This window comes from Oryzias melastigma, linkage group LG22 (genome assembly GCF_002922805.2).
Source record: "Oryzias melastigma strain HK-1 linkage group LG22, ASM292280v2, whole genome shotgun sequence".
NCBI classification, from domain to species: domain Eukaryota; kingdom Metazoa; phylum Chordata; class Actinopteri; order Beloniformes; family Adrianichthyidae; genus Oryzias; species Oryzias melastigma.
In genome coordinates this window covers 22,755,899-22,775,280 of record NC_050533.1, presented here as the reverse complement: position 1 = coordinate 22,775,280, position 19,382 = coordinate 22,755,899, and the positions used below count along the sequence as shown (strand labels likewise).

The window sequence follows — 19,382 nt, the reverse complement described above, 5'->3', positions numbered from 1 at the left end:
CATCCATTAAAGTCTTTGTTTTCCTCGTCTGAGCTGGAATCTGGATCACAACTGTACGACTGGACAGCTCTGATATTGGTCGGCATGTTTGTTGCAGCAGTAATGTAAAGTGAGGGTTGTGAGGGGCTGTAAAATAGATGGATTATGGGAAGTAGGGCGCAGTTGCTCCGCACTAATGATTCCGCCCACAATGAACTTTTGCCTCATCATAATTCAAAGACCACTGGGAACACTTTGACAATAGATCAAAAGATGATGGGAGTGGGACTTCAGAAATAATTTTTATTTCTAAAAAAAATTAATAATAAAAAGTAGAAATGTATTTTTACTAATAAAATTGCTTTAAATCAGGGGCCTCAAACTCGCGGCCTGCGGGCCATCTGCGGTCCCTGTCTTCATATGAAAGATTAATGTTAGTGCGGCCCGCAAGACCAAAATGAATGACACTTGTGTGCAGAGCTGAACGAACCAATCATGGTGAGGTATATGGCTCTGGAGGGCGGGACATCAGTGGGATGTCCTTAAAGCCGCCTGTTGGTGCTTTCACACTGAACGCGATTCACGAGCCCCGCCCCTCATTCACCGCGTTGCAAATTCACAGCTTGTCAAAAAGCGTGTTTCTGACGCCGCGCCGGGTGTGGGAGGAGCTGGATGTCTCACTTAGAATGAATGGGAGACTCATATGGAGTTTCAATTATGTCAAACCTCCACGCAGAAATAAGACCTCTACGTGCACGTATCAATTCAGACCCTCACGAGCGCTTTGTCCTCCTCCATGAGCAGAAAAAGTCCTCGTGCGGGAGACTGAATACTTCTGTAAAATCGCCCCAGAGGAGTGGACGTCTGAGCTTCCTCCACAGCTTTTTCTTCCTTTAACATCCACATTTCCAGTGTAGTCCTGTTGATGCAGAAATATGTCAAAGGAACAAGAGTGAAGAAGGAAATATGACTAATGAGATAATTACATAAGAGAAAAGGGCTGCATGGTGGTGTAGTGGTTAGCACTGTCACATCACAGACTGTGGTTTGAATCCCAGCTGGATCCTTTCTTGCCACAAACCATGATTCATAGGTTAATTTGGTGTTTCCAAGTTGTCTCTTGGAGTGAGTGTGTGGCACCTGTTCAGGTTGTATCCCACCTATGCCTAACAGAAGTAGAGATAGGCTCCAGCAGCCCTTTCACTCAACAGTGATCCAGCAGGTTCTGAAAATAGATGGACTGGATGAAGAAGAAAATGGTTTTGGGCCCTTCCATTTGTTCGTCAAGAATGAAGAACAAACAGAACTTTTGGATCTGTGCTGCATTCCAAACGAAGGGGAATAAAAGTGAATCAAGAGAAGTTGCTGATTAACCGCTGCAGCCTCTGCTTATCACTTAATTGTTTCAAGAGTAGGTTTGGCTGTGAGGCTGAATGGTGACTGTGCAGCTCTCTCCTGGTTTTCCAGGGTTCATTGGAAGTCAGAGTTTGGATTTCTCAGAGTCTGACTGAAGGAATCACTTGTATTCCTCCACATAGTGGCTCTTCTTTGCAGTGTTTGCCTTGTTCCAGTCTCATCGACTCATAAATCCAACATCCGGCCGGCAAAGCCCCATGTTCTCCGATCAAAGGTCGCCGTGCTGTGACAGGTGACGGGCTTTGGGTGGAGCTGTGCGTCTTGTCCTGCTGGCGCTCACACCTGCGGGGTAGCGCCCGAGTGGATCCTCCCCCGTGAGCCCGTCCGCTCGCCACAGAGTTCAAAGGACAGCAGCCCTGCCCCTGAAGCTGCAGCCACAGCAAGTGGTCTTTATCAGCTTGACGTGCTGCAGGGAGCCGCCACTGCAGCCCAGCTCTGCCTGACGACACACTTCTTCTGCTGGAGCTCGCCCCCGGACCACAGCCAGGATGCCCAAGACGGTAGGAGGCCGAGTTGAAGCGCTCCTTCCTGCTTTGAGTGGAGCGCGGTGTGTTCACAGGGTTGTGGGGATTTTGGTTATTTGTGTTGACGTGAATAAAAGGCTACAGCTGGAGGGGTCTAGAGGATCTAAAATTTAAAAGTCTGAGTTTAAATTGGGAGATTTTCTTCCCTGGGGAGATTTCCAAGAGGCCGCTTTCCGTCTTGCCATTTACTTATTAACCAGAAGTAGAGTTTGACCCACACTACACGCATTCCTGTCAGGAAACTGTTGCTCTGCTGCTTCCAGCAGGCCCACTGTGCACCTCAGTGGTCTGACATCAAATCCATCACCAGAGGAAACTCCTAAAACGTTTCCTCTTTCAGTTTGAGGCTTCGGAGAGGGAACTCCTCCAGAACCCTAAAGGGTTTCAGGATTCAGTGGAGCAGATTACTGCCTCGAGCAGGGAGGGTTTCTCCTCAGCAGGATGTCTGATAGCCAGGACGTTACAGAACACGACTCCTCAAAGTGCAAAAGTCCGGAAATCTGCCAAACTACATGTAGTTTTGATCTACCAAATCTGATCTTTTATACTTTATTCATTTGGTTCAGAAATACAGTTGTCACGAAAATGGGATTCGATGTGATCAAAAGTGGGACTTGTGTTGATGAAATTATAAATCTTGAAATTGGAATAGACAGATTTTCCCAAATGAAGGATGAGCTTTAAAGGGATCCATAGATTTTATGGATCCGTGTTAAATCTAAAAGATTTTTTTTCAAACTTGGCCCCAATAGAAGAGCCAATTGCAGAGGTGTAAGTTTTGTTAACATTTCACTTCTGTACAGATTCAGCCTGAAGTTTGACTTATTAGAGGAAACAACAACCAGACAATGGAACTCAGGTTAAGGCGGATTTTCATGAAACCAGCTCCTCTTATGTTAGTTAGGGAGGGGGTAGACGTTCTTGTAGAGTTTGAGTCCATCGATAGGCATGCTCGTGCACATATGAGTCACTCCGCTTATCAAACGGGTTTATCTTAATGGCGAAACCCTGCACTTAACTTGTCAAGAAGTTTCTATTTTCACGTTTGTATCTGCAGATGTCCAGTCCAAGTCCAAAGTCGAAGGAGATAGTAAGCCATTATGGTTGATGAGTAATCTGCTTCACGACCCCAGATTAAAGCCTCCTTCAGTCGCTTTGTTTTATAGTTTGTTTTTTAAGATGAAACCAACAAACAAATGCAGGAGAAGGATTTGGGATATTGGGAGTTTTTCCAAACACACTCATCTTCTTTTTCTGGCTGCAGGTCAATGTTCGCGTCATCACCATGGACGCAGAACTGGAGTTCTCCATCCACCACTCCACCACAGGGAAGCAGCTCTTTGAGCAGGTCTGTTGGATCCAACTTTTGAGGGGACCACTTTTGATTGTAGACCCTAACGGAATTTCCCTGTTTGTAGCACACAAGACCTGATGTGTAAACGAACCCAGAAGTTCCTCCTTTAGTACTTGAGCAGACGTACTATGTTGCAGTCTGCACACAGATGCTCTTGGTCAGCACCTCATCTATTTCTGAAATATCACTATGAGCCCAAAGAGAAGCAAAAGAAAAAGTCCCTCGAATGCACAAACATCAGTATCAGAATAACCTTCCATAAAGCATCATTCTGTTTCATCAGAAGAAGTGTGTCAAAGAATGAATAAAAACTATAAAAGATGCATTACCTGTGATAATGCTAGTGGGAGTGCCTTTTGTTGAATATGATCGCCTTTGAAGGCGCTGAAGGATTTTGCTGAAAATGTTGAGGAAATTTACTTTAACTGCTGAATAATGCCCTGAACGAGCTGAACGTTTTGATACCAAACTTGCATAATTTGCAGAAAGTGCACAAAGAGTTTGCAGAATTTCTTCAAAAATCGCAAAAATTGCGTAAAATTTCAAAAACTGTAATATTTACAAATACTAAAAGTACAAGCATGAATGTTCTGAACGTGTTGAACATTTTAATACCAATATTGCATACGTTTAAAAAGTGCACAAAAAATTTGAAGAATTTCTTGAAAAAAAATCGCAAAAATGTTAACATCCGTAAAAGGTCGGAATATCAGAAGTACAAGCATGAATGTCCTGAACGTGCTGAACATTTAGCCACGCTAGCATTTTTTAAAATCTGTAATCATTTATTACACAATTTTCTCCCAAGTTGCTTCCAAATGATGCTGACAGGGGTAGGAGACAGACTGAAATCCCTAGGATAAGTTTACATTTGTTGCTGATACTAGAGGGGATTTTTTTAAAATTCAAGATGGCTTCTTCCTCCCAAGGTCAAAGGTCAACAAAACTTCAGTTGTGGTTACAGATTTAACCTGGCGGTGTGAGTGTAAAATTTTGTGAAGTTCATTAAAAAACATGTTTTTCCCCATTTTTGTGGGAAAATCACCAAATTTCACACTTTGCCACAAAATGATTACCAAGCTGGATGCCGTACAGCCATCCCATAATAATTTTAGAACTTCTTTTGGCTATCCCTAGCGCATGTATTTCGGCTTTGTTAGTGGATTTTTTAAATATTTTTGATCCCCATAGAGATTTTGGCCCCATTCCTTTTTGTGACCGTTTCGCTCGCAGTGATGTCATCATTTTTAGGGAGTGCCCAAAATGACGTTTTACTGGGTATTACTAAGTGCATGAAAAAAACGTTTGACTTTTGGGCAGGGGTAACACTTTCTTTCAAAGTCGCAGTAAGAAAGGTCAGGATCCAACAAGACTGATGGCTTTCTCCAAAGGAGAACTCTGGATGATTTGACATAACCCGAGCATGGATCTACTAGGGGGCAATCCCTACGGCTGAGGTGATGTTTGTGCCGCGGTGCCATCTGTGTAACATGTCTGCGTGTCTGCAGGTGGCTCGGACCATCGGCCTGCGGGAGGTGTGGTACTTCGGTATGCAGTTTTCTGACATCAGAGGAATGGTGTCGTGGCTGAACCCTGAGAAGAAGGTTTGTTCTCTTCAAACGATTGAATGATTTGTCTGTTGTAGTAAATTTATCCTCTCGTAACTCATGTAGTGTTTTTATGTTTTGGACTTTGTTTTCTATTTTGTACAGTTGCTATTTGCTGAACTCACTCTGCATTTGAGCATTTATTATTAAAAAGCTTGTGATGGAGTTCCTCAGGGCTCCATTCATGGACTTGGTCAATTTTACCCGTCGGCTTTGCTGGAATTCTGCCTTTGCCTGATAAGAATGGTTTAATTTACTAAGGGTCCACTCTCATGAAAAGGGTGTTTTTAGCATGTTCAAGTGACAATTTTCTCAAGATGGAGGATGTATTAGAGAAAATTGAGCTCAAAATAGCTTTTCTTAATTTTCTTTGCTCATATAATTGTAAATCAGAGGCAGACAAAAAAATTGTTTGAAAAATAATTTGCGACATAGAAAATACGATGGGTGGGCCACAAGGTCTCTGCTCTGAGTGTTTTTGGTCTGCGCCAATGATCCACAAGTCAAAAGCAAATTCCTAATGAACTCTTGCTCTGAGAAAAACTGTCTTATGAAAAAACACAGATTTATTGATTTTGGTTAAAAACAGCATTATTATAATTAAAAGACCACTGGTAATGTTTTTACAACAGATTAAAAGTGGGGCTTTAATGTCTGTGAAGGTCTGTGTTTGAAACCTGCTTCCCTCGTCTTAGTCTTTCGTTTACTGATACTTTGCTTCTTGTCTTTGTAGGTGCTGGTGCAAGAGGTGAAGAAGGAGACCCCCCTTCAGTTCAAGCTCCGGGTCAAGTTCTACCCCGAGGATGTGGCGGACGAGCTGATCCAGGACATCACCAGGAAGCTCTTCTTCCTGCAGGTGAAGGAGGCCATCCTTTCAGAGGAAATCTACTGTCCTCCAGAGTCGGCGGTGTTGCTGGCCTCCTACGCTGTCCAGGCAAAGTACGGAGACTACAACAAGGACGTGCACCGCTTGGGTTACCTGGCCAACGACCGCCTGCTGCCCAGAAGGTAAAGTTGCTTTAAGAAGAAGAATAATGGATGGATTTCCAGACCCCCAAATCACTATTCATTCATACTTGGTGAAGGTAACCTACTGGTGTAGCCACAGCTGCTCTCGGGCAGACTGACAGAGGTTTTTGGTTGCCAGTATACGCATACAAACCCTCTGACCATCACCAAGACATTCATAAGCACACTGGAGGCAAGCAGGGTGAAGTGTCTTGCCCAAGGACACAACAACAGTTGACTAGGGAGTCAACCTTGATCAGTGGCCAACCTGCTCAACCACTTGAACCTCTGTCGCCCCAGTTAAAGTTAGTCCCATCAGCTGTAACTCACCTCGGTGTGAAATTTGTTCTCCGCATTTGACCCATCCCCTGGGGGAGTGGTGAGCTGCAGACACAGGTGCATACGACAACCATATGGTGGTTTAACCCCCCAATCCAACTCCTTAGTGCTGAGTGTCATTCAAGGAGGCACTGGGTCTCATTTTCAGAGTTTTGTATGACTTGGGCTGGAATTGAACTCACAACCTTTCAGTCTCAGGGTGGACACTCTACCACAAGGCCAACGAGCCTGACTTTGTGTTCCTGTCTTCCCTGGAATGCAAAAGTTCTGTTGTTGCAGAAAGATCCACTTCAATCTCTTGTGTTATCTTATGGGGTCCAGATGACCCCACTCTTACAATGACGTGTTAACCCTCCCAGGACAAAGATGGACAAATGTGGAAGAATAATAATTGATTCAAGAAATATCACGATACTATATTGGGCGATACTTTTATTGATTTAAAATACTGCCAAGGTGATATTTAATTATAATTTCAAAGCAAAAATGTATTTTTGTCTTGCTTTTGATTTCTGCTTAAATGCTTCTTAAATTACCAAACGAAAAGCACCATGGGTAAAAACATGAGATACAGCTACTGTACTTAATGTTTTGATCATTAAATAACATGTATTTTAGTTTTGTGAAAAATGTATTAATATTCAGATCATTCTTAAGTCATGATTAAAAAAATAGTGAGAAATTGTCTACTCTTACGAAAAAACAATATATTTCTCAGACCAGATATTTACAGTATATTCCATATACGGAAGTAAAATTTATCTATATTGAAATATATTGAAATATTACAACTATTACCGTTTTTTATATTGAAATATACAGATCCATATACAGCAATATATTGCTCTATATCTACATATATTTATGTTTCTTTCGTAGGGGGTACTGTTTTGGGATATATCGGGATATGTATCGTACCATGACATGTGTATCGCGATACTCGCCAGGAGTGGGACTTTAACTCTTATGCAGAATATTTGTCTCATTTCTAGTCAAATTGACTTTTTTTTTTTAGAATACTCAGTATCGGATCTTCTCATGGCTGTTTTTTTTTTACGACCTGTAATCCTGTTGTTCTGGTCTGATTGAATATTTTTCAGCACAAAGATCATTTAGAAGAAAAAGATTTGGAATATCAATCAGAGATATGAATGAATATTTGATGAAAACGGTTGGTGATTCATGCGCTTAAGAATTGAATTTGAATAAAGATGGTGAGAGTTCTTGTGTTGCAGGCCGGTCAGATGTGCTGGGGTGTTTGGGAGTTTCTGACAGCTTGTCTGTTCTCCTAGAGTCCTGGAACAACACAAGCTGTCCAAGGAGCAGTGGGAGGAGAGGATTCAGGTCTGGCATGAGGAGCACAGATCTATGCTGAAGTGAGTGACGCTCTGTGCTGCTTCACAGCAGATCGGCTGCTCTTCTTCCATCCTTCACCTGCTGCTTCAACAGATCAGGAAGTTTTCAAATTACTGTTGGGATTGTTTCATGCTTTAAATCATGTTAGGATTTACTGATTTCGTGTCAGAATCACAGATTCTCATCAGAATAATTTCTAGTAGTGAAGGTCTGTGGTCATGTGTGAATTCAACAGGGAGGAGGCGATGATGGAGTATCTGAAGATCGCTCAGGACCTGGAGATGTACGGCGTTAACTACTTTGAGATCAAGAACAAGAAGGACACAGACCTGTGGCTGGGGGTGGACTGTATGGGGATCCACATCTACGGAAAGGACGACCGGTGAGAGTCGGCTACTTCCTGTCCCCTGCTGTCTTTGTCAAATGCTGCATGATTCTGTGATAAAGAGAGTAATCGGATTACTCTGACTTAAAGGAACCACTACATTTCAGAACATTTTCTTCAGTTTGTTCTGAAGAGTCAGCAGATCTTCATAATTTTAACAAAAGTTTGTTTCTCTCAATAACCAATGTTCTGAAGTTCTGCAGATTTAATAATTTAAAGTTCTGTGGTTTGTAAGTTGTGTGATTCTAAGGTTTTACGTTTTTTTAGTTTCAAAGTTCTGAAATTCTGTGTCTCTGTGATATGTACGTTTGTGAATTCTGAGAGTTTTTGGTTCACAGTTGTTGCAGTTCTAAAGTGTGTGGTTCAGTGGTTCCACAGGTTTAAAGGTATCTTGCTTTGAGGTTATAAAGAGCAGCTTGATGAAGTTCTGTGGCTTTAAGGTTGTGAAGTTATGAGATTCATAGGTTCTTATGATCATTGTTTTTGTCACTGTGGTTCTAAAGTTTTACATTTTTGTGGTTTGAAACGGTGACGTTTGGTGAAGCACCGACTCTTTCAGAGTCAGATTTACAAACACATGAACCCAATTGTTTTACCAAATACTGATCTTGTCCTGATCAGATGCCTCAACAAAAGCTTGTGGTTCCCGCTTGCTAGATTCTCCCGCCCACTTTTGGTGGAAGGGGTGTGGACTTCCAAAAGCTCTGTCCTGATTGGTGACTGTAGTTGCCATAGAAACGCTGACTCAGACCGATTTGAACCAATCACTGCTCACTTGCCTCATCTGACTCCAAATGGCGGCGCCCTTCTTGCTGAAAACTTGCGTTTGAATTGGCTTTATTTGGTTGGAACCTGTAGTAAGTTGTTTTCCATGGATGACATCACACTCACACAGTCCTGTTCTCATGTACAGTCAATGGGGGAACGCTACAGACAGACTAGAACATAGACACACCACAACGGATACATTCTCATACACGTACACACAGACACCTCAACACACACCAACACACTGACATACCGACACACTAATACAGACCGACACAACAACACTCCAACATGTTGACACACGCCGACATGCTGACACAAACAAACTGACACACCATCACACAGAGACACACAACACACAGAGACACACCAATACACAGACACACTAACATACAGCGACACACACCAACACCCAGCGACACACAAACACACGAAGCCACACCAACACACAACAAAACACAGAAACACACCAATACACACTGACACACCAACACACAATGACACATCAGAACACTGACTCACCATCATACACCGACACACAACAACACCTCAACACACACAAACACGCCAACACACAGCTAAAAAGTACACACAAAGACACACCAATACACAGACACACGAGCATACACCAGCACACACCAGCACACACTAACATACACCAACATACACCAACATACACCAACATACACCAACACACACTGACACAAAAACAGACACTGACAAATGGACACACACACACACACACACACACTTCATTTTCAATTTGAGAAATGTTTTTTTTCTTTTAATTTTAAAGTTTGAAGGCTGAAGAAAAACACAAAATAATTTACTCAGATTAAACTTTTAAGAGAGGTGAGCTCATGAGCGCCCTCTACATTGAGACAGAGTTACCGTCTGCCTCACCTCATGTCTCTTCAGTGCAGCTTCATGTCAGACCCGGACGCTAAATGAATGACAGACAAACGTGAAATACATTACATATTAAATGGAAAGTAAAGACAGACAGTAAAAATGTCTATGATCTATAAACATATTTTATGAAAGCATTATATTGATAGCATTCATTGAGTTATCTATAAACATTCACTCAACCCAGATTGTGTGAGGCAGAGCTTGTTGCTGCCTACAGCTGTAAATGAACAGGACATTCATTATAAAAATGATAACACATTATTAGAGTCGTATAGAAATTGTATTAATAACACAGTGGAGAGTTATGTGTTTTATTATAAGTACCTGATACATTTAATGATGGCAGGTGAGGATGATGTCACTGCAGCACCTGCCTCCCCTGACAGCAGTGTCCCGGCTTTGTAAGACATGTTCCTCTGAGGTTCTGAAGTCATAAAGAAATAGGACTTTAGTTCTAAGATTCTTTGGTTTTTATGTTCCAAAGCTCCTGGTGTCTGTGGTTCTGAACAGTGCAGGGTTTTATGATGTCTGCTGTTAAGATTCAGTGGTATTTATTTTGTAAGATTTTATGGTTCTAAAGTCCAGTTCTTTTAAGGTGTGTGGTTCTATGTTTTTGGGGTTCTAAAAGGGTTTTATTTCTGGGGGTTGGGGTATTGATGCCCTGAGATTCTGAAGTTCTTATGGTCTTTGGTTCTACAGTCACGGTTCTAAAGTGCTTTTGAGGTTCTAAAGGTCTGTTGTTGTGTGGTTTTAAATATTATGAAGTTCTGAGATTTAGAACTTCCTCTTTAGTGTTTCTAAAGTTACGAGCTTTTGATTTTATGAAAACTAAAGTCACAAATATAAGCTGCACGTTAATAAAATGGACCCGTCAAACCGTGTTTTTTCCTGGTTACTCCTATTGAAGTCACAGGGGTCAAAGGTCCTCGTACCATTTATACAAAAAATGTTGGTAAACAAACAATAAAAAAATGATTAAAATGAACAAACCTGTTGGAGCCAGAGATGATTCTGTGCTTTTATGTAAACATTTACGGTTATAATAAATGATCAACTATTGTTCCGTTTTATTATTGAGAGAAAAGCCATTACTACATGAAGGGTTGCTGTCTGAAAGTTCTGGAAGAACTGTAATGTGAATGTTGCAGACATTTCATGATGAGATCTTTGCTAAATGTGAAAGCATGTGTGTGTCAGCGATCTGTTTGTTCAGACTGTAGGTGAACACACTGCTGGTCACAGACCTCTGCTGTCACCTGGACCCCGACCTTCAGCTTTTTCGTTTTGTCTGATCTTCCTCTTCTGTGTTTATTCTTCCAGACTCACCCCAAAGATCGGCTTTCCCTGGAGCGAAATCCGAAATATTTCCTATAGTGATAAGAAGTTTGTCATCAAGCCACTAGATAAGAAGGCTCCAGTGAGTGATGCCAACACTTTGTGAGCTTCTGTGATCACTGGAGATGCTGAGAACATCTCAGGTTTCTAATCAAACACATCCCCACTTTTGCTTCCCTCAGAACTTCCTATTTGATGCTCCACGTCTGCGCATCAACAAGAGCATCTTGCAGCTCTGCATGGGCAACCACGACCTGTACATCCGCCGCCGCAAGCCAGACAGCATCGAGGTCCAGCAGATGAAGGCTCAGGCCAAAGAAGAGAGGCTGCAGAAGAAGCTGGAGAGGTGAGAGTCTGACTGATGACTCCGGGATAAACTTTCTGTTGCTTGAAAAGCTGTGGTGCTTCATGAGGATCACAGCAGGGGCATTAAACTCAATCGTGCAGGGGGTCGACATCCAAAACACAGCTTTGGTCGCGCCGAACAGGATAAACATTTATTGAACACAAATAAAGCTAAAATTTTAAAATGGTAACTTTTTAACATAATTATGAACTAGATATATAGCATCACCTGCAGTAATGCAAGTGTAAATGCTGTAAGCTGAATTTGCCCGCTGAAGTTGTGCTGATAGCTGAAGATGCTGAAATTGATAACTGAAAATGCTGAAGCTGATAGCCACTAAAATTGAATTGACTCAAAATGAATTGAATGGATCAGAAAAAAAATCAGAATCAAATGGATCCAGGCTCTGGTGAATCAAATTTAATCAATTCAGCCCTACTTAATAGATTGTTAACAAATGCAAAAAGTCTGACTGATTAGTTTAATTTTAAAAAAGGGCATAATGTTTCCATTGCAGCGTTTGGCCAGGGAACTTATTAGACTGCAATTCAGGCAAATATTGACTCAAGTTTATAATTTTTCATGAAGCATCCAGCCCTCCAGCATCAGTTTTATTTACAGTAATTTGGAGCTCAAGTTATTCAAATAAAATGTTGTGTCCAAATCAGACAGAAGAAGAAGATAATCAGTAAATCAATATTCTAAAATGTTTATAAGAATTTTTGTGGGAAAATTGGAAAAATGTGTTTTTGTTTCAGTTTTTACTGACAGTTTAGATCAGGGTTTTATTACCCGAGGCTCCGGAGCTACATGTGGCTCTTTTACCCAAACTTAAAAAATGTTTTTAATTAATTAAAAGTAACTTATTTTTTTGTATTTGAAGGCAGACATGAAGCAAAAATTGACTGTCAGAAAAATCAAACATTTTGACTGACTCTTGAGCACTGTGTACCACAAAAAATCAAGTGGAAGTCAATAAGCACAATCAGTATTTTTTTTAACAAATTTGAGGATTTAAAGTCCTGGTCAAAAAATCTGGTAAATGTATTTTAATTGTAATTTAATTAAGTTTGTGAAGTTTATGCATTTCTAGCTGAGATGTACCTCAAACAGCAAATTAAACTGTGTGTAAGTTTTTTAATCACTGCTGACATTACATTTTCTGCATTGAGATGTACACAGGATGTCTTATTTTGAAAAGATACATATTTCGTATGTGAATATTTCCAGATGCAATGGGAATTCCTTACAGAAAATGTGATAGGAGTCTGACTGTGAGTCTGACAGGGTTTCCTATTGATCTGCAGGGATCAGCTGGAGAGCGAGAAGAGGAAGAGGGAGGCCATGGAGCGGGAGAGGCAGCAAATGGAGCAGGAGAAGCACGAGTTGATGATGAGGCTGTCCCAGTTTGAGGAGACCACCAAAAGAGCAGAGAGAGGTGAGGGCCCTCTGGAGTATGGAGGACTTAAGAGCCAAAACGAAATAAATATATACACCATTAAATAATTAAATAAATATGTCATTATATTTATTTAATTTTGGCACTTTTAGACCTCCATACCGGAGACAGCGGGGTCATGAGTTAATGAAGCCCTGCTACTCCAACGAGGCATCAGATGTTTGAATCGTCATTTTGCTCAGCTTTTAATTTGTTATAGAGTTTTTTTCTGTTTTTTTTAAATAAATACTTCATAATATTCTTACTTATTTATCGTTTCATGGCTCCAAATGTTAAAACCGCTCTGTGGAGCTTCTGCGTTTTGTTCTTATCCAGCTTTCTGCAGGTGTGTACTTGAGTTCTCACCCTGAATCTCTGCTTTTGTAGAACTTCAGGAGCAGCTGGAGCGGGCCATGAGGCTGGAGGAAGAGAGGAGGAGGGTGGAGCAGGAGGCGGCCCGGCTGGAGGCGGAGAGGACGGAGGCCTTAATTGCCAAGGAGGAACTGGCCAAGCAAGCTGAGGACCAGCAGAAGAGTCAGGAGCAGCTGGTAAGCGTGGACATGGCTTTTATTTTGAAGTTCTTCAGAGGTTGATTCCAGAATTTATTTTGACACACTAAGTCAGGTTAACCCTTGTTGAGGCATCGCCGGTGACACATAGATACAAAATCTTTAACAAGATCAACGTCGTTCCAGTAGATTCTGAAGGAGAAAAGCGGCGAATGGTTGGAGAGTTACAAGAAATCAAAGAACATAAACACTGAAGCTCCAGTATTAAAGGGTTAATCTGGATTATTGCAGCTTCTGTCACAGAACCAATATTCAACACTTTGTGTTCTTCTGCAGGCTGCGGAGCTGGCCGAGTACACCGCCAAGATCGCCCTGCTGGAGGAGGCCAAGAGGGCGAAGGAGGAGGAGGCGGAGACATGGCACAGCAAGGTAAGCAGAGGCCACGCCCTCAAATGAAAGGGGTCACTTCTGAAGCAAGTGCGTCCTCTGAAGCTCTAGTGAGGCTCAACGAGATAAAAATCTTGAACCTCTTCAGACCTGAGCTCTTGTTGTCAAACTTTGATCAACTTTTGACCTATTTTTAAAGTTCCACCTCTAATGAAAATTCTGTTTTTTGAGTTTTTATCATGTCTGTGTGGCATTTTTCTTATGAAAGAGAACAAATGTAACAAGAAATAATTTCGTTTTGGCATTTCGGAGTATTTCTCCTTATAATTGCTGTCAATCAAACTGTCACAGAAACGCTCTGTTTGAATTAATGAAGAGTTAATACGTCACATCAGCTCTGCTGCACATGCACTAAACCCTCATCTGGCCTAGCTAGCGTGTCGTGATCCGCCGTTCACATTTCTGTGGTCAAATCAGCATCACTGGATTTTTGGTGTGAGTTTCATCCAATACTTACGGTAGCAGGACTGAGAACGCTGGAAAATCTCCACCAGACTCCACGGAGCTTCTTGATGTGACCACGGAAATGTGAACGGCGGCTCATTTGACCGCAGTTGGAAAGGATTGTAAATCAATGAAAGAGCATTTTGATGTTAGCTTTGATTATTTTATCAAGAACTCTGAGAAACCAATGATTGAATGTATTGATCACAGTCAATAAACATTGGAGAATTAGCTAAAAGAGTCTTTGGTGAACTGGAAGGAGAAAGAATCAGGACTTTTGATCTGCTCCTGATTCACAACAATCTGAATAAATAAAGACTCAGAAAGACAGTTTTAATCTTCATTTTCTTTTAAATGTCCTCCATTATGAGAAAATTCCCACAGGAACATGTTAAAAACACAATTTTCCTTGGATTGCGTCTGTAATAAATCAAACCATTTTCTCAGTTTGCCGAGTCTGACTCTGGCGGTTCCGCTCTCCTTTCAGGCCGTGGAGGTGGAGGAGAATCTAATGAAGACGAAGGAGGAGCTCCACAACGTAAAGACCACTGCCAACTCGGCCCCCACTGCTCCTTCCCCCACCCCTTCCTCTTCATCCTCCTCCTCCTCCTCCTCCTCGGACAACGAGAGCGAGCACAGCGAGGAGAACAGCACCTACAGCGCCGAGCTGCAGACGCAGGGCATGGACAACCATCACAGCGAGGAGGAGCGGCTCACCGAGGCGGAGAAGAATCAGCGCCTTCAGCAGCAGCTGAAGGTGAGCCCACGAGTCCTCCTCTGCTCCTGAACTCCCCTAGAGTCACATTCTGAGAGGAGGAGAGGTTCAAGCATGTGTCAAGGCCCGGGGGCCGGATCCGGCCCTCCAGATCATTTTATTTGATTGTTATTAATGGTCCAATATTTTCTTCCGATCATTTCTAACTTGCATATTTTTGACAAAATATATTTTATGGAGAGTAAAATGTTAGAAGTCAGTTAAGTTGATTTATTCTGGAATAATATTCCTGCATTATTATTATTTATAATTATGTTAAAAAGTTACAGTTTTAAAGTTTTAAAAACTGGCATTCTGCAGCTTTTTGGACTATTTTGGCATTTACTGAGATTGTTTAGGGTATTTTGTAGTTAAGCTAATATTTCAGCTACATGCTAGCTGTGTTGGGTAACTTAGGCTTTTTAAAAAAGCTTTTTAGGCTATTTTAAAGGTTAGGTATTTTAACAGCTACATGATAGATGTTTTGGCTAACTTGAGTTTGTATTTTAGACTAATAAGGAATTTAGCTAATATTTTAGTTGGCTATTAGCTTCAGCATTTTCAGCTGTTAGCACTAGAATCTTCAGCGGCCAAATTCAGCTAGCATTATCGGAGGTAATGCTTTATATCTAGATCATAATTATGTTAAAAAGTTACAGTTTAAAGTCTAAAAGATCTAGTATTAGAGTGTTTTATAAATGTTTATCCTATTCGCCCTCGACCTAAAGTGTGTTTTGGATTTTGGCCCCTTGAGCGATTGAGTTTGACACCCCTGGGTTAAAGGTTTGTTTTTTGTTCTCTCTCTGACCATCAACAGGCCCTGAGCTCAGACCTTGCAAGTGCCCGGGACGAAAACAAGAAGACCCTGAACGACGTCCTTCACGCCGAGAACGTCCGAGCCGGCCGAGACAAGTACAAGACCCTCCGCCAGATCCGCATGGGCAACACCAAGCAGAGGGTGGATGAGTTTGAAGCTCTTTAGAAGACCTGCCAGACCTCATTTACAGCCCTGCTGACTGTGATTTTAGCTAAAGTAATCATTACGCGAGGAGTGTCCATGTAGACGAGAGGAGGATGGAAGTTTCTGTGTCTGTAATGTTAGCAGGAATTGGGGGTGTGGGCGTGTATGAAGCAATTACTGTAAACAATCAAATTCTAACTTCACTGAGTCAGTCATGTCTAATAAAACTGTCCAGTCACTCAGGATGATCTTTAATGTCTTTAAAGCCTCGTTTACATCAATTCTGATGCTGATGTGGAATAAAGATTTATTATGAAGAAGAGCAAAGATATTTAACAAGAATAAATCTGTTGACTGAAAATGGTCTCTGTGGAATGTCTGTCAGTTAAGGTAACCAGATGAGGACACACCTCAGAAAAAACTTTTCTGATCTTCAGTTTTCTTTCTATTGACCCCATGAGAACTGGACTGAGGTCACTAGCATGCTACAGAGGAACTCACTAGCATGCTACAGAGGAGCTCGCTAGCATGCTACAGAGGAGCTCGCTAGCATGCTACAGAGGAGCTCGCTAGCATGCTACAGAGGAGTTCGCTAGCATGCTACAGTGGAGCTCACTAACATGCTACAGTGGAGCTCACTAACATACTACAGTGGAACTCGCTAGCATGCTACAGAGGAGCTCGCTAGCATGCTACAGAGGAGCTCGCTAACATGCTACAGTGGAGCTCACTAGCATGCTACAGAGGAGCTCGCTAACATGCTACAGTGGAGCTCACTAGCATGCTACAGAGGAGCTCGCTAGCATGCTCATTGCCCCTGATGACATCATACCAGGGATTATGCAGCATTTGGGTTCTTTTGGCCAGGCAGTCAAACCCAGCCTTAGAAACTTGAGAGTTATTTTTGACAAAGACATGTCACTAGAGCAGCACTCCAAACAGCTGGTGAAGAACTGTTTCTTCCAGCTGGGAAATATTTCTAAACTCAGGAAAATGGTGTCATGTAAGGATCTAAGGAAAGATAGAACGTCAAAGCAAAAACGATATGGTCCTTGCAGTCAGTAGACTGCTGCTGCGGGCCATAATAATAATTTTTAATATTTTTTTTCTATGCAACAGTTTGTTAACGAAAGAGAAATGTTGAAATTAAATTTTTAAGGACCCTCTGTAACTGCTGTCAATCAAATGGTGAACATATAATGTATATGTAACATATACAACTTAAGTGTCAGGTTGTTGGACAGAGGTTTGTCTCAGGGAGGAAATATGAATGTAAAAGAAGCACAAGACAAAATTAAACTATAACCATGTGTATATATTCTACAGTGACCACATAAAAAAGCAATTGAGGCAGCTGCCTCAATTGTAAACAACTCACCAGCTGATTAGCCAAACAAATCCCCGCGCTCCGCCACGGCGTTTCAGCTTTGCCTAAAGGATAACTGATCTACAGAGAAAGTAGTTTCTTTAAACTGCCGATCAAAAACAAAATCGCTGTTAGGACACTTTATGTTAGGACGTACCTGCTGGAAAAACAGCTCAGCTCAGCACCCTCTGACGCGTGTGTCATTACTGGAAGTGCAGGTTACCGAAAGTGCGCGTCCACTGCATTTAAGTGTGAGCCAACAGGTATTAAAGATACCGTAGCCAAAGCATGAGCCAACAGGTATTAAAGGGACAGTAACCGCGCAAAACCACAGCTGGGTTACAAGCAGCTCTGTAGGTTCACATGTTTGTAAACCTAACAACCGTGAACCTCACTGCACGTCGCTGAATCACACTTAAAAGTTCAAGAGAAACACATTAATGCATTACTAAATTTTCTCACAGTCATCAAATTTAAAAACATTCATCCATCCATCCATTTTCCTGACCGCTTAGACCCTTTCGGGGTCGCGGGGGTGCTGGAGCCTATCCCGGCTACTGATGGGCGAAGGCGGGGTACACCCTGGACAGGTCGCCAGTCTGTCACAGGGCCTCAATCACACACTCAGTCACTCACACATTCATACCTAGGGGCAATTTAGAGTCACCAATTAACCTATGAAGCATGTTTTTGGATGGTGGGAGGAAGCCGGAGTCCCCGGTGAAAACCCACGCATGCACGGGGAGAACATGCAAACTCCACACAGAAAGGTCCCAGCCGGGATTCGAACCGGGGCCTTCTCGCTGTGAGGCGAGAGCGCTAACCACTTGCGCCACCGTGCAGCCCAGAATGAATGCATTGGCTGGGAATTGAACCTAGGTCAACTGCATGGCAAGCAGCTATGCTACCACTATACCACCAATGCACTTAAAAACATTCAATTACTGAAAAAAGAAAAATGTAAAAGCAACAACCCTCAGAAAAGATCACACTGCCTCAACAACCCCCACCTCAGTCAAATGATAGCACCCCAGACGCCCCTCAAAAGGCGCAGGTGAAAATGCAAGAGAATACAAACCCTTCAAAAGAGTTTATACATGAAATGTCTGTAACTGAGAGCCAGCCCGCCATGGAGACATCCTACACAGAGGAACCACAGTCATTGGTAGAGTGCAGCAATCGTGGTCAGAAAAGAAAACGCCCAGATTCAGACTCAGAGAGCTCCTCACCAATGAAGAAAAGTTTGATTTCTGAAGAAGAGTTCCCTGAAAGTGTAAATTCCTCAGAGAAACCACAGTCATCAGTACAGAGCAGAAATCGTCGATGGAAAAGAAAACGCATGTTTCATAAAGAGTCAGAGAAAAACGCTCTCAGTTTAACTTCTCAGAACCATCATTACGGAAGATTTAACCATGGCCAATATGTTCCACTCAGACGTTTCTTCTTTTGATCTGAAAGAAATCAGTTCAATCTGAAGAAGACCTCCCTGAAAGTGTAAATTCCTCAGAGAAACCACAGTCATTGGTAGAGTGCAGCAATCGTGGTCAGAAAAGAAAACTCTCAGATTCAGACTCAGAGAGCTCCTCACCAATGAAGAAAAGAAGCACTTTTGAAGAAGACGTCCCTGAAGGAGCACATTCCTCATAGGAACCACAATCAGTAAAGCGCAGAAATCGTCAACGGAAAAAAAAATGCGTGTTAGATAAAGACTCAAAGAAAAAAAGAAGGACTTGTGAAGAAGACTCCCCTGATAGTGCAGTGACATCTCTCCTGTACCCTCATGTGTCTTTTTCTGGGTGATAGAGCGCCGTCCAGCGGCTGCTGCCCACCACTGAGAGAATTTCCCCATTGTGGGAGTAATAAAGGATTTCTGATTCTGAAGACTTTCCTAAAAGTGCACACTCACCTGTGATAAACTGAGAAGATGGAAGAGCACACATCTGGCTCTCCTGATGTTAGCTTTGGATCAACAAGAAAAACCAGGACATAACAGGAGCACCTACTGTTTGGAACGTTAGGTCACACTCCAGAAGCTCTGCCCCCACTTCCTGGAACACATACACACTTTTTAAACTTGTCATGGTTCTTTTATTCTCGTCTGTAAAGATATTGTTTAAAAAGTGTTTTTTTTTTT

General features: G+C 42.0%; 1 protein-coding gene, 1 long non-coding RNA gene and 1 other non-coding gene across 3 annotated transcripts; 1 reads left to right on the top strand and 2 right to left on the bottom strand.

Moving 5' to 3' along the window:
- The first annotated feature begins 1,662 nt into the window (after positions 1-1,662).
- ezra (ezrin a) lies at positions 1,663-16,243 on the top strand. Its single transcript, XM_024268980.2, has 13 exons — positions 1,663-1,895; positions 3,184-3,267; positions 4,782-4,877; positions 5,614-5,888; positions 7,520-7,603; positions 7,819-7,965; positions 10,969-11,065; positions 11,166-11,329; positions 12,637-12,767; positions 13,155-13,315; positions 13,613-13,705; positions 14,655-14,924; positions 15,739-16,243. The coding sequence occupies exons 1-13, from the start codon at positions 1,884-1,886 to the stop codon at positions 15,901-15,903; spliced, it is 1,779 nt and encodes a 592-aa protein (XP_024124748.1). The 5' UTR covers positions 1,663-1,883; the 3' UTR covers positions 15,904-16,243.
- Positions 7,913-13,254, bottom strand: LOC118597968. Its single transcript, XR_004946994.1, has 4 exons — positions 13,134-13,254; positions 9,973-10,072; positions 9,640-9,679; positions 7,913-8,019 (listed from the first exon to the last, which is right to left on the bottom strand). It is a non-coding gene; the product is annotated as an uncharacterized LOC118597968 (long non-coding RNA).
- Positions 16,244-18,102: 1,859 nt separating the features above from the next.
- trnag-gcc lies at positions 18,103-18,173 on the bottom strand. Its single transcript has one exon. It is a non-coding gene; the product is annotated as a tRNA-Gly (tRNA).
- Between the last annotated feature and the right edge of the window lie 1,209 nt (positions 18,174-19,382).

Coding starts and splice junctions, on each gene's coding strand:
- ezra (XM_024268980.2), top strand. Junction 7,604..7,818: donor GAGCACAGATCTATGCTGAA/GTGAGTGACGCT, acceptor TGAATTCAACAG/GGAGGAGGCGATGATGGAGT. Junction 11,066..11,165: donor CACTAGATAAGAAGGCTCCA/GTGAGTGATGCC, acceptor TGCTTCCCTCAG/AACTTCCTATTTGATGCTCC.